Source organism: Neolamprologus brichardi, chromosome 18 (genome assembly GCF_056152115.1).
Source record: "Neolamprologus brichardi isolate AB-2024 chromosome 18, ASM5615211v1, whole genome shotgun sequence".
In the NCBI taxonomy this organism is placed as follows: domain Eukaryota; kingdom Metazoa; phylum Chordata; class Actinopteri; order Cichliformes; family Cichlidae; genus Neolamprologus; species Neolamprologus brichardi.
In genome coordinates, this window is record NC_142121.1 from 16,319,951 (window position 1) to 16,335,517 (window position 15,567).

A 15,567-nucleotide genomic window follows, 5' to 3' on the forward strand; every position below is an offset into this window, starting at 1 on the left:
AAACCTTTCCAGCACGGGAAATTGACAGCTGATGCTTGGGGTAAGTTGATCAGTATTTGCTGTGCATCTTCTCCTAATTTGGTGCTTTATTACTCTGTGTTTTACAGATCATACAAAAACTAAAATATAAAAAAAAGAAATTCCCATAAAGAAAACTGCTTAGTTAATGTATTTAATTACATTTTAAAAATCTAGTTTTGTTTTTGTGTTTTATAGAAACTTGACAATGGAAAGCAACTACAAAACTGAAGAAGAACATTATCTATGTGAGGTTAACTTTCCAACCTTTACTGGCACTTTGTTCATATTGATCTTCATCATCAGTGTCATAGGCAATGGTCTCCTCTTATGTGTCCTTTTCATCTACGAGAACCTGAAAAGTATCACAAATATTTTCATCCTGAACCTGGTCTGCTCTGATTTAATCTTCACCATCACACTTCCATTCTGGGCTGTTGATCACCTACACCACTGGGTCTTTGGAGATTTTTTCTGAAAATTGATTTCTGCCGCATTCTTTGTTGGTCTGTACAGCAGTGTCATTCTGCTGACTGCGATGACAGTGGATCGTTTCATTACTGTGGTGCTGCACAACCAGCTAAACAAACTAGACAGAAAGAAGTACGCAATTGGTGCTTGTGTAGCTGCCTGGGTCATCAGCATCTCTGCATCCCTGAGGGAAGCTGTGATCACAAAGGTGGGAAACTGGGAGAATTATACCTATTGTGAGACATCTGAAGACAACCTCGGGCAACACCTCCAAGTGTCACTGCTATTCTTCCTCCCATTCGCCATTGTTATTTTCTGCTATTCTGCCATCCTCAAGAAGGTTTTACAAGCTTTAAACAGAAAGAAGCACAGGACTGTAGTTGTGCTGTTGTGTATTGTTGCAGCATTTTTCATTTGCTGGGGGCCATACCATATTATGCTTTTAATCAAATCCCTCTATACACCCAAAGGTTGTAAAACACAGGACCGGTTGGCTATCACGTCTCGTATTTGTGAAATGCTTGCCTATTCTCATTGCTGTATGAACCCTCTGCTCTATATGATCTCACAAAAGTTGCGAAAGCATCTGTTGAATCTTTTGCACTGTGAAAATGTGTGCAGGAAGAACAGGGAGAGAGACGCTGGCCGGAACACAACTATTAGCCAGAAAGTTGTTTTCACAGAACAAAGTACTGCTGTCAACGAGGACCTGCATGACTATCCTTTAAACAATCTGTCTTAAATTTACATATTGATTTAATTTGTAAATGCTTTTACATAATATCTATTTTTCAGTTTTTCACTGAGCCAGTTAAAAAACAACAACAACAACAACATGTGTGCATTTCACTGCATTCCTTTGCATTCACACTGTTTTGTGTAAAAAAATAAACTGTTGCTGAAATTCAGTGAAGCCATTTTCACTTCTCTCTTCTAACGAAATTCTGTATAATGCCATGGCAGGCTGAACTGACAAAAAAATTGCACTGGCAGCACTACTTTATGGTGTCACTACTGTGAAGTGTAAGGGCAAGATTTGTCTAGTGGTAAATTTTGAAATGATGCACTCCCAGCAATGTGCCAATGTGAGAAGAGTGTTATACTAACAATGGACATTTTTTAAACACATATTTCTTTCAATAATAATCAATGATAGTCTGAGTGACTAATAAAACAGTGTAAATGGCATTACAATTTAGGAAAATCAACATGTTTTTGATATCAGGAAAACTGATCCTATTAATAACTGCTGTGGGTTGTGTGTGCATAAATCCACGTGGTCTGGATAAATCTGACGGTGAAAGAAGAGCACATGACTCATCCAGAGAAGGTCTGCATTATTACAGCCTATTCCATCATCCTGAAACCTCTGCGTAACAGTTAATGTGTAAGACGCACAGAAGCACCGTCCTCCGATCAAACCACCACCGGTTGCTGACCGGACAGACTGATATCAGTGCACTTTTATGACTTTGTGCTATACTGTTTTGTTTACTGACTTATTTTTCAATTCATTTTTAAGCTGTGAAGTAAAAATTTTCTGTAATAAAATATAAATACATTTTTTTTTATAAAACTGCATTTTAGTTATTTCTAAGCATCCTTTCAGGCTATAAAGTAACAACTAAAATAAAAACTGTTTTTGATGAAAATCTGAAATGTAATTTTCAAACATTTTTAGTTAAACAACAGCCATAAAAACATTTCCTCATCTCCTACTATTTACTTAAGTGACTTAATAGAAATTCAAATTATACTGTTGTAAAACTTACAGGTTATCAAAATGTTTTATCAGACTATTAATTTAGTGAATACTTCTTATGCCAGAAATGAGTAAATGCGAAGTTTATTATTATAAATTAGAATCCAAGTCTCATAATTACAGGAAACACAGTGAATACAGCAGTGGTTTTGACCTGAATGCAATCCCAAACTTCTCCATTAGATGGCGGAAAAACTTTAGAAAGTAAAAAGTAAATCACTTGCAGAACTACGCTGAGTGCTGGGCTCAACAAAAATACGGCAGGTAATTGCTGCCTCTGGTTTAGCTGCACCAAATGCTTACCTTAAACATAATCCATATTTACTGGCCAAAATGCATCATTTCTAATCTTAAAGGGCTCCTCATTAATACATAAATTATTTTGATTAGGTTAAGAAAAACATTTCAGTGAAAGAGAAATAAATATGATTTTGTCCATATCTCAAATCCATGAAATTATTTTAATTTGCTGTATTATTAGCAGGTGTTTCACCAAGAATATGTCAATTATTAGGAGAAAAAAAAGACGCTAAACTGCACCCTTGGAAGCAATGGTCAGGGGTGGTTTTCTTAGCTTGTGCCAGGGTGACCAGTCCTCTAATGTGGTCGGCTGCTCGTTGTGTCTTGTTCTCTGGGACTCTAGCTCTTTGGCCATGGGCGCCCCTCCGTCCTTTTCCTGCTGCGATGGATGCACAGATATCGCTGAGATGTGTACTCTTGTACTCTTGAGGGCTGTGGATGGCCCGGATCTCCTGGATCTAGTTCTGTCTGCCTCTGGGGGCGTTGTTGTGGCTTTCCACCCTTATTATCAAGTACATTTTATGACAAAGAGACATACAGAGGCTGTTTTTTTCCGTTTGTTTTTTCTTACTGGTGCAGCAGTTGAGGGTACATCCTTTTATTATATTTTGTTGTATCCTCCCCCCCTTCTTTTTTTCTCCTACCTTTCAGCTTAGACATTGTCATACTATAATATATAATATTATATTTAATGTAACGACTGAAATAACACAAATAGAAATGAATAAATAAAAGAGATAAAAGAAACACATCAACAAGAGGAGGAAAAGCAGAATATGTTGGGCACAACAGTGCATTCAGATCATAATTCTGATTGCAAAAGTCATCAGACATGGCAGGAATAAAAAGAAAAAAGGCTAAATGTCTCTTATGTTACATGATATTATAATGTAATAATCCTAAATCTTAATAAGAGGTTTTTAGTCTCATTCTGCCACTAAAATTAAATTACCTGGTGATGTATGAATTTGAAATAAAAATCCCACCTTAACAGAACAGAATAACTGGTTATATTTAGAGCTGAGGAGTCCTCACAGAGTTTGGAAACAGTTAGTTCAGACTGTATCGCTTCCAACTTTCTCTACTTCAGAGTCCTTAAACAAGACCAGTCTTTTAAGGTTAGATCTGAAAGAAGAATATGCATATGCAAAATGAAACATGTAGACAAAACAAAAAGCCACAGCTTTGTGTTTGACTCTCAGTTCAAACATTCCTGGCAGGTAACAGATTTAATCATCTCTGAGTTACAATTTAGTTTCACTTCATATGGACGCTGTAGTGCAGACTGCTTTCCCCATCTAAAACTCCACATGAAGGTAATGCAACAACTTTGACTTTTTAAAAAAAGATATTTTATTACCTTACTTAGACTAGACTAGAAAATGGGAAAAAAAAGTTTGCCTCTATTTTCAATATAAATGTAATTAATCAACTCTTTTAATTCTCACTAAACTTAAAGATAAAGGGGCCCCCAGTACAATATTTGCCTTGTTGTGTGTGTTTATTTCACTGAACAAATGATGGGGAACAGCTGTTGGTATTATATTTACACAATATCGCTAAAACACAAAGGAGCATTCAGAGGACTTTGAGGAGCTTAGGTGTTTCACTTTTTTCACAGAAATATAAAATGAACTACTGTCTTTTTATGTCAGTGTATAAACTGTAAATGTTCGTATACTTTCTTAGTCTGTGAAGAATCATTAAATTCATGTTTAACTTCTGATTAATTAAAAGTAATTTAGAAAGCTACTTTTACCTAATCATGAGTATCACACAGTCACAGCAGCTTAAAAACGATTCAGTTTTCATTGAACTTAGAACTTAAAAATGTTGAAAGAAGATTATTCTTTATAATAATAAAATTATTATTATAAACAAGGATGCATCTTCCATCCAATTTTTTCAGGACTACAGTTAACTTAATTGCCCCTTGGGGATAAATGTCTTTCTGATTCTGATTCTGACATTTCTCCAAGGTGATTTTATGGATTTTTCTGTTTAACAAATATGTGCAGATCAGATCTACATTAACTTTACATTCTGAGTAATGAAAAACCATCAAGATAAATCAAGATACAAGTAAAGAGTAAGAATTGCAAGTGTACACTATTATGAAGTAAACATACTTTAAAATTCAAAAGATAACCAACCAAAATAAAAAAGACTGACTGGGCAGGTAAACTTTGTTGTTCATCTTAAATCCTTTCCATTTATTTAATGGTACCAGATTTTTAACACTGAGTGGTTTTGTCACTACTATTGTATCATAAAAAGCAACAGGAAAAGGTCATATTTCATCTCAGTGAAAACACGCCATACCTATTATTTTGTGCAGTCAAGGTTAGGTCTTCAAGAATTTGACCAATAAAAATAACCCGGATAACACTGTGTTCTACTGTATTGTCTAATACAACAGGTGACAAGTGCAATCAGTCTGTGCAAACAGTAGCATCCTAACAAAACAATCTACATTCTGAGATCTAGTAAAACAGGTAAAACATTCGTGGTATGGAGATATAATCTCTGGGCTAAGTTTAGTTTCACTTCATATGGACATTGTTGCACAGACAGTTTTGCCAATTGAACTTCCAGAGGAAGGTAATCCAATCCAATCCATCTTTATTTATAAAGCATTTTAAAATACAAAGCACATGACAAAAGTGCTGTAGAATAAAACAAAACAATAAAAAATAAAAAACATAATACATAAGAATTAAAACAGCCCTATATTTAAAAAAAATAAGATAAAATAGCATAAATTAAACTAAAACATCTGAAATAAAACTAGAACAAAAAACCAACATCTCACAAGGAGTCAAAGGCCAGGGTGAAGATATGGGTTTTCAGGTGTGATTTAAGAAGAGAAACCTGTCTCATCTCTAAAGGCAGATCGTTCCACATAATGTAATGTAATAAGAATGAATTGCTCCACCTGTTTCACCTAAGCAGAGAAGCTCAGACCTCCCTCTCTACAGCCATCTCCTGGCTTGTAACAGGCCAGACACCCCATACTCCTAAAGAACTTCCCAGAGAAAACTTCGAGGGACACAGTCAAATGCTATCTCCCAGTCAAGAAAAAACATGGGTAAACTCCCATGCTCCCTCAAATATCTTCGAGAAGATAAAGAGCTGGTCCGGGACAAAAACTGCATTGTTCCTCCTACATCCAAGGTTCGAATAACGGATGGACTCTCCACAGACTTTCCCGGGGAGCATTTTTGAATAAAGAAAATAACACAGACAACACTGTCTTACTTTATTCAACATACAAGGAGTACAGTCATTCTGTGTTAAATGGCGTCCATCTAAATCTCCAGATGAAGGAAAAATGTAAACATCTAACTGTTTTATTTACTAACACAAAGTTTTGTGGTATACTAGACAATTTATATTGATTATTTAAGTTTAGGTCTTCAGGAACCTGGAAGACATAATTGAGATAATGCCATATTTTTGGGACTGTTTAGACCACTTTGTATGTAGTGAGTATTGTTTAAACTCGCGGGCTATCTGGGTTAAGGTTAGGGTTCGCTAGTTCGGTACTGCTTCTTGTAACTGTTTAACTTATAGCTAAGTATGTCAAGGATCACTATTGCTGTGGTGTACATCAACTGGTTACTCCATTCACACCTTCACATACTCTTGGTATATAAAAAATTCCCCTGGTCACCAGTTAAGCTTAGTGGGTGAGCAGGTGACCATATGCCGTATGGCTCGAGAGCAGTAGGCCCAGGTTGAGTCTGATCTGCGGAATTGTTGCATGTCTTCCCACTTCACTCTTTCCCCGTTTTCCTGTCAATCTACAATCTATCCAATAAAGGCTACAAAGCCTTTATTGGATAGATACAGTGATGTCAGATGTTGTCCCTGGGATCTGCTGGACACACTCGCCTAGCTTGGCGGTCACTGCACCGAATGCTTCGATTACCACTGGGACCACTGCTGCCTTTACCCTCCATATCTTCTCGAGCTCTTCTCTGAGCCCTTGGTACTTCTCCAGCTTCTTGTGTTCCTTCTTCCATGTTGCTGTTTTTCTATGCGCACATAGAAAAAACATGTTTGATTTGGCAAACATTTTGCCAAATTCAAAATTGCACATGCCAAATCACACATTGGAAACCCTTCCAGATTCTTGTGTGTCTTCCTGGTGTTAAACAAGGAATCTTTCACCTGTGAGGCTAATGTGTTAGGCACTACACAATGGAGCAGACTGAGTTACTAAAGACTTTAAATACCACTGACCTTACCACCTTTGTCGTTTCAACAGATCCTCAAGAAATTCCAGTAGCATGCTCTAGTTTGAAGAAATGGAATATAACAAGGCCAAAGCAATTTTCACATTCCAGTACATTGAAGTTGGTGCTTCTTGGCATTGAAAGTTTTGGAAACAGGTGAGTCACTTTGGCAAATGTTTAATCAGTTTATACCATGTCAATAAAAAATGCCTTGAAATTGAGAAAACTAAATTATTGATGGTTACAGCGCTCAGAAACCAGTAGGAAGTGTAGAAGCCTTTTTCTTGGAATGGCTTTAGCATATCAGCACCAATGGGATATTACTAATGGCTCCCATTAATGGTTGGACTACTTCTTCTCTGTTGACATAATATGTTCCTTTGAATCTATCTATTCATTAGTACATTTGAAACTACCCTTTAGGGTTTTCTGTTGATGTTAGGCTTGGTCACTGCTTAGAGGACTTTTAACTCCAAACCCTTTGAACTGAGAAATCAATGCCTGTAAAGAAAGTTCAGCAGTGAACTGGCAAGCAGTTTGAGATTTTCATCCCAAAAGACTTTTACATGGTTATCAGTTTGTGTAGAGATTTAAAATTATTAGCCTAACTGCATATTATAAGACTTTAATTTCTGATCTATGTGCGAACTTCAGGCTTGAATGCTCTGACCTTTGAAGATTCCTGTTTGGTCTCTGAATTCTAGCTGGGGATCTAGATTTCATCATCAGGATTATCCTTGACATGACAGTCAGGCAGTGCACACAGATGATGTTCATCCTCTGTGCAAGATTGAGGTTCATGATGAAATTGTAGAGCAAGAAGGCATGTTGGCTAAACAGACCTTCTAGGAAGAGATCTAAAATACTGGCTGTGATGCTGTTGCACCAAAGTAAGTGAGACAGTAATATAAAGAGGAGAACCTTCAAAATTAAATTAGGTTTGTTTTTTGATTTTTTTTTCTTTTTTCTAATGAATGAAGTCTCATAAAGTGCTTATGAGTTGGCTGTTATATCAAAAAGTATTTCTAATTTGGTTATTTATTTATTTTATCTTTCAGAAAGTACCACGTCACTGTTCAGATCAAAATGGGGAACAACGTTTCAAAAGAAAGCCACATGGGTGACAAACTGAGATGCTGTGAATAAAGTCCTGTCTCCATGAATATCATTTTCATCATGAATGATACATACATGTGTTCACTGAAAGGGAATACAACAAACCAGTTGTTAACGATGAGTTGAATGAGTGTGAATGTTGTTTTAATAAGCCAATCAGGAATCAAGAGGAAATGAGAAGAGGAGAGAAGAGAAGCAGAAGAAAGAGGAAAGACAGAAAGAAAAACAGAATCAAAGACTACAAGAATTTCACCAACAAGCTAAAGAGCAGCTTGAAAAAACTGAGTGCCCAGATCTCAGATGAATATGAGTCACAGTGAGATGGCTTAATAGGGCATCTGGATAAATGTGAAGCCAACTACGAATCAGGCAGTGACAGTGCTGAGTTTCTTGAAATCCTCTCGGTGAAATACAGTCTCCCAGTTTCAAATCTCAGTCTGAGTCAGCTCTCAGCTAATCAGCTTAGTGAGATCCTTTCAGTCCTGGAAAAGCATCTGTTTAATGACATCCATCAGCACTCTGCAGCACTCTCAGGTGTTCATCACAGAGCTCTGTGCTCTGTCTCTGGATATATATGAAGGAGTTTCCCTACAATGCATCTCCAATCATATGCAGTCCCTTTTGGGAACCATCAGCCAATCATAATGTGGAGTTTTGAGAGTTTCCTCTTGACTCAAGCCCTGTATCTGAACCTGGTGGTTGGTGGTCCACAGTGAGGCAGATGGTGCAGTGGTATAAAGATGAGGAAACAAAAGGCACGGACACTCTTTTTTATGAAATACGCCAGATGAAAAATATTGATGAACAAAAACTGAGAGAATCAACCTAATAACTTATGTAACAAAGCTGATCAAAACTGATTACATAAAAAAACACACAGATATACAGCAAGCTAGGAGTCCCAGCAGCATCCCAGGTGAAATTATTCTCTACCGCTGCAGTGACAGAGACAGTTTGAGCAAAATACACAAGGAGCTGTTTCCCGGTGATGTCATTGTTGCCACAAACCTTGCTGGACATTGCACAGACATAAAGGTTTCCACAGAGGTGAACAATAATGGAGGATTATTTGTTATCCTCTCCTTACTCTCTGAGAACACAAGAGTGGAACTCCAGGCTTTTGGTCAAACTGCATGCAAAGGTAAACCTGGATCTGGTCAGGTAATCATCTCCAATGAACAACTACAGCCATCTTTCAGCACAGTGTCCTCTCTGGAGAAACTTGCAGCAGAAAAGATAAATCACATGATGAATGATGTTGCTGAGATAAACCTGTTTTCAGAATACTGTGAAAATCTTCAAGATATTTATAATACCACTCTCATTGAGGAACTAACAGGCTGTCTTCAATTTGTAAAAATGTCCTCTGCAGACTCAACAAACAGTAACCCAAACGGCCTGGAAAAACAGTTAACCAAGTGCATAATGTATAGTTAATTTGACAAAAACATTACTGAGGCCATCCAAAATTTGGATGAAATAAAAGAGAAAGCGAGGGATGCAATGTCCAAAACAATCCAGATTTTTCAACTGGTGTCAGACGAGGATAAAGATCTCCAAGTTGAAGCCATGAACGCCTACCATCGAGGTCTGAAATATGTACTTTCTGTGGTAGAGAAGAATAGTTTCTCATGGGAAGGTCTGCTGGTGTTCTTTCTTGGAGTTTTACACATTGTTGGAGGAGCACTGCTCACTGCATTTACATTTGGAACATTTGCTCAAGTTGGATTGGGACTCATTACAGAGGGAATATCAGACTGCATCACTGGCATTGAGGCCATGGTGACAGGAGAATTCAGCTGGAATTCATGGGCTATAGAAAAAGCCATTTCCATTAGTGTCTCTCTTATTGCGTCAGGAACTGGAAAGCTGATATCAAATGGATTCAAATGTTTTAAAACCTTATTTAAATTTGGTAAACAGTTTAAATCAATGTCAATGTTCCTTTCAAGACAGGCTAAAGATGGCTTCAGTGTAGTCTTAAAGACTAATTTGAAGAATGTAGTAAAACACACACGTAAAGAAATGTTAAAAGAAAAAATCAGCTATGTACCAGGAAAGAATGAAGGGAAAATACTGACTCAAACACTAAATGACACTGAAGATAAAGTAAAATTAAAAATAGAAAAAGAGCCTTTATCTACATTAGGAGATCTCATTATTCTCTCACAGCTTGATGATAAAAAGCAACGTCACGATCTCCTGAAGGATGAGAGCAGGAAGAATAAACTGTTGGCCATTTTCAAAGAGGTCAGTACAGCAATACAGCCATTCTATGAAGACCTCAGCTGGAAGAACATGCTGAATCCATTCCTCTCCACAGTGACTGGTAAAGCTAAATTGCATAGCCACAGAAAAACAACAGCACTTCTGGGAGGTATCCAAAGTGTTTACATGGTCTCCACTCACATAGTTTCTATTGTTAAAGGCCAGGCAAATGGTGCAATTGGTCGTTACATAAGAAAGGGCTTAAAGAGTCGCAACACAGAGGAAAACCTCAAAGCTGGACAGAACACCAGACACATTACATGCATGCCAAGAAAGCTAAATTCTAATCACAAACTTGTAGGACATGCAGGTCAACACTCACAATCATATGCTGAAAAGTTCAAGAACTCCACGACTGCAGGCACCATCCTTGATATCAGAGTTCTGTCAGAAGCCACTGGCACTAAAGTTGTCATCCTAACAGAAGACAGCAATGGAAGACTTACGAAAATGCAAGAGCTGAGCCCGGACACTAGACCTGCTAAAAAAACTGTGACATTAGTTTACAGACCAAAAAGTGTCCAGTATCCTGATGGTCATTATGATGTGCACATGAATAACCAGACAATGAGCATAGAAAGTAAGGGAAAGAGCTGCTTGTTTCATGCTTTGGCACAGGGAATGAAACCAAAAGCCAGTGAAGAAGAGATCACTGTGGAAGTAAATCGCCTCCAATCTGTGGAGGCTGATGCTTTCCCCGGTTACCCAGGCCATTGGGAGCCTTTCATCAACCGGAAAGAATTAACTAAAGCAATGAGGGGAGAGGAAGAGGAAAATGAACCAAGACAGATAATAAATGAATGCAAAAAGATACTTCAGAGAGAGGTTGGAAAAGTAGAGTTATACAAAAACTGGCATAAATATGCAATTCAAAATCCAGGACTTGGAAAGTTCATCAATGCAGATCACCAGCCACCAGTCAGTAGTATATTGAAGGCCCATAAACAGAACCAGAATAGCAGATTAGCAGAGGCCATGCTTGAAGTGGCAACAAACTCATCTCCTCTGGATCGAAGTCTCATTTCTAAAGTGGACAGTTCTCATGGTCGGGAACTTCCAACTGTTTATGTACCTACAGAAGTCCATCGTGAATTTCCCAGTACAAAATCACCAGCCTTCAGAGACCTCTTGGCTGCAGCCATAAGTAATAATGATATAAAGAGCACCTTCAAGCTGACAATCATTGGTTCAATGCCAAGATTCTGGTTGTATCATAATAAGGACTTCAAAGACTTTCAGAACAACTCAATGAGCAACACCAGGCTTGAAATTTTTGAAAACAGCTTTCAGAAACACAGCACAGAGATGGTAAAGACATGGTTTTCTCTGCTTCAAAACAAAGGTGTTATAGCAGATGATGATCTAAAAACAATTACAGATTGGATTGGCAAATCAGGCTACAATGATCAAAATGAGCCATACAGGAACGAAGTCACCAACCTTCTCAGATCAAAAGGTATAATCACATTTAAAATGACATTTAAATAAATCACATATACAAAACTTATGTGTGATTCTTAATAAAAGGGAATGGAAGTGCTTAGAGTGGCATTCATTTGAGTGGATTTGTGTTTTCAGTTTGAGAATCTGACTTACAAGCAGATCACACAGGACACTAGATCTTCCACCTGGCTGATCATCATCAATAGGGCTCTCTGTGTCGTGACTAATAACGACTATTTTCCTATTCAGGATGGTCATCACAGAAAAACATCCTAACTGCTTGTTTAGCCATACTAACATAACTTCAATAGTAAATTGACGGGTTTTTTTAACTGTTTTTATTTTGTCTATTTTTGATGTTTTAATAATTTTGTAATATGGCACATTATGTGGATATGAAACAATTTTGAATGTTGTTTGAATTATGTAAAAAAGCTCATGGTTTGTAAACTCAGAAACATAACATTTTTTGTAGAGATGGACCGATCCGATATTACATATCGGTCCGATACTGACCCAAATTCCTGGATCGGATATCGGCGAGAAATAAAAAATGTAATCCGATCCATTAAATATAAAAAAAGCACCTCACAAAACTTGCTACATGGCATAACTCGGCTCATAACCGTAGCACGTTGCAGCAGTGTGCGTCACGTGATAGAGCGGCTGTGTGGAGCTTCGCTACCAAACCAGCATTTCATCTCCGAGGAAGTTTTCCCAGAGAGAAGTAAAGCAAGTGTGTAAGTTCATCTCTGAATGTTTGTAAAGCATTCCCGCGTTAAGCTTAACAACCGATATATGGAGCGACTGCCTCTCTCCCCCTCCCTCTCCTGCTCCTACTTCAAACGTGAAACTGATCAATGATCAGCTGATCGGCTTTTCTGTCGCGGGTCCGTCTCTCTTCTTTGTTTTTGGCCCACTTTGCACAAGAAAGAGGAAACCAGCGGCTGAACAACAGCAGCACTATTAAGCTTGATAAGCTGTTGTTAGAATTTATTTAATATTACTTTCTACACCAGGATCGTTTTCTACGCAGCTGACGGCTGGTAACTGTGCAGGGGCGGATCTAGCAAAGTTTAGCCAGGGGGGCCAATAGGGCATGAACAGGGAAAAGGGGGCACAAAGACATACTTTTCTTTCTTATTCTGATTTAAAATGTCAAGCTTTTAATAAATAATTATCTGACTCTTACACCCACAATTTTAATCTGATGTAAAATATATATATAAGTCCATTACTGTATATAGTAACTGTTAAGTCTAATAGACCCTAGTAAGCTATAGTACTTTTTCCTTTGGGAAGGTACCATCTGTGCAGTCTGCAATTTTGTTGAAGAAAGATGTTGAATCTATTTAATTATCATTGAAAAATAATTTATTTCTGTGCATTTTCCTCCCTGCATCAAATTAAATTTGATTACATCGATTAAGCATCATGAGGTGGGGGTGGGGGTAGTTCCCTATTTTTTTTTTGCTGGGAGTTTGCAACCCTATTAGTTAGGTTCCTTAATATTTATGCTAAATACTCTTTAAAATACCAGAATAGGAAGGATGGAGCAGGTTTAAGTTTATTAGATTGGTATTACTGAACTATGAAATATTTTGGGCGCAGTGTATTTTTTTTTTTTTTTTTTTTTTTTTACATACAGGTATAACAGGATAGCTTTAGTGTTGTTATTTATTTAAACTTGAGTATAAACTTATACAAAATGCAGCAAGATATTAAAAAAAGTTTTATTGATTAAAAAACACATATCGGATTCATATCGGTATCGGCAGATATCCAAATTTATGATATCGGTATCGGACATAAAAAAGTGGTATCGTGCCATCTCTAATTTTTTGTATGGTCATATAAGATTTTATTTTTTTTAAAATAATCAAAACCAATGCTGACAGTTACCAACTTTTGACTCATGTTCAAGTATATGAGCAGCTGAAATTGATCACATAAGTTCTCACTCCCCAGCCAGAGCATAAAGAGCATATAAAAAGCAATGTGTTTCTTAGAGAACGTTAATAATCTCTCTCATAGGCATCTGAATTCATGAACTTTACAGAGTACCTGAGTGACCTCTAGTGTTCAGAAAGGCAAAACACACATCTCTTGCATTTAGATCTAAGCAATGCTTATTTATCATTCTTTTCTGGTGGCAGCTGGTGTTATTCTGCAAGAGCTAGACAGAGGGAGCTAATAAAATGCTAACTTTGAATCATAAAAGCCAGAAAGATGTACAGTGAAAGAATTAGTAACATAATTATAGCATGTAGCTATAAATGAAGCTGGGACATTATGTAAATATAGATATTGATATAATGCAGGTAAATAATGTAATGATTAATTATGTAATGCAGGGAAAAATATGTGTATTACAGGTTAAATGTTGAGATGTCCCTGTGCAGTGGATGATTTGTTGGAGGGCTGCTGATTAGCTGGAGAAATTGATGTGGGGTTTATGAGACAGGCCTCATGAAACACCACACAGTTTGGATGATGGGGAGCGTTTCAGCAAAGATAACTTTACTTGGTGAATTTTTCAACCATAAAGTATTCTTGCTCTCTTCAGATTCACCAGGTTGCACCCACTTGATGTGTATGTATTACTGGCTGGTTTACATGATTGAACTGTAACTCTCTGTGGGTGATGCAAACCATTGCTATGGGTTATTTGTTGCAGGTCAAGCTGCCTCATTTCCTGTTGGGTTTTTTCATCAGAGAGAAGACAAATATGCTCAAAGTGTATTTTCTTAAATGTATTAATCAGGTCAAGGTTCAAGTTAAAAACGGTAGCCGTGTCTCTTAGCTCACTCAGGAGACCCAAACGAACAATGAGCACCACACCCAGGCAGCAAACACTTTTATTAGGCCACAGAAACAGAATATTGGCTCACGTTTCTTTTTCTGGACCTCTCTGGACATCTCTGTATATAGAGATGGCCCTTTTAGAGGTAACACTTGCATTACCATGGCAACCACCTCTTGCCTTTTGCTTAGGGCTGTAGAGTTAAAGAAGAGGGAAGGATTGGAAGACCATTTCCTAACACCAGAATTTATGGCCCTCTTTTGGTGTAGGAGAGTCAGCCTTAAAGATTTGTACCTTCTGGTGCCATCACCAATCCAGGCAGACCATCCCCCCTCACACATTCCTCAAAAAAGAAGGCTTCTCTGTGTCTATGCCTGTTAGTATCTGAGTGTAGCAGTCTAAATCTAAAATTATACTAAAATGCAAATCGGTATGCAATAAAGGACAAAACACAAATCTGTGCCACAAACCGCGAAGCAACATACAATAATGGGATACATGAACCTTAACGATAAAAAATAAATTCAGACATGTCTTTCTTTCAAATTATGATGGCTGTTTGGTAGCCGTTCGCATACAATGCATACTCTCTCTCTCTTCATATGTGTGTGTGTGTGTACAACAGTTTTATGTTACTGTATAATCCTTAATATGTTTTATGTGTGTGTGTGTGTGTGTGTGTGTCAGAGGGAGTGTTCGCCCAGGGCGCCAAACAGGCTAGGACCGCCACTGCTGTGCAGCTGTATGATATTATATCTTTACCAGGTACACTTTGGTTCAAATTTTTTGTTTTACTTTCACGGCTCAACCACCATTAGCTGTGGAAATAAAGTCCACATTTGGCTGACTATGGTGCAGTTTTCACAGTTGAACCATGATAATGATGTAATGATGTTATTTGCATTACTTTGCAATGTTCTCGGTGTTATTAATCTACTTCTGCTCATTTCTGCTAATGTTATCAATTTTCTCCTTCTTATTTCCATTAATGGTATAAATTTTCTACTGCTGATTTACATGAGCGACATACTGAGTCACAAAGAGGAGGGGTTGGTTCTTGTTATGAGGCGCTGTTTGAAAGACCAAGAGAGAGAGAGAGAGCGTCACCCTGTAACCATGGCAACCGTAACGCTGCCACCTGGAACAAC

The 15,567-nt window shown here is 37.6% G+C and overlaps 1 protein-coding gene and 1 pseudogene across 1 annotated transcript; both read left to right on the forward strand.

Moving 5' to 3' along the window:
* The first annotated feature begins 226 nt into the window (after window positions 1-226).
* LOC102785496 (chemokine XC receptor 1-like) lies at window positions 227-1,231 on the forward strand (annotated as a pseudogene).
* Window positions 1,232-9,237: 8,006 nt separating this feature from the next.
* Window positions 9,238-11,661, forward strand: LOC148097708 (uncharacterized). Its single transcript, XM_087831411.1, has one exon. The coding sequence runs from the start codon at window positions 9,409-9,411 to the stop codon at window positions 11,659-11,661; it is 2,253 nt and encodes a 750-aa protein (XP_087687537.1). The 5' UTR covers window positions 9,238-9,408.
* Window positions 11,662-15,567: the final 3,906 nt, after the last annotated feature.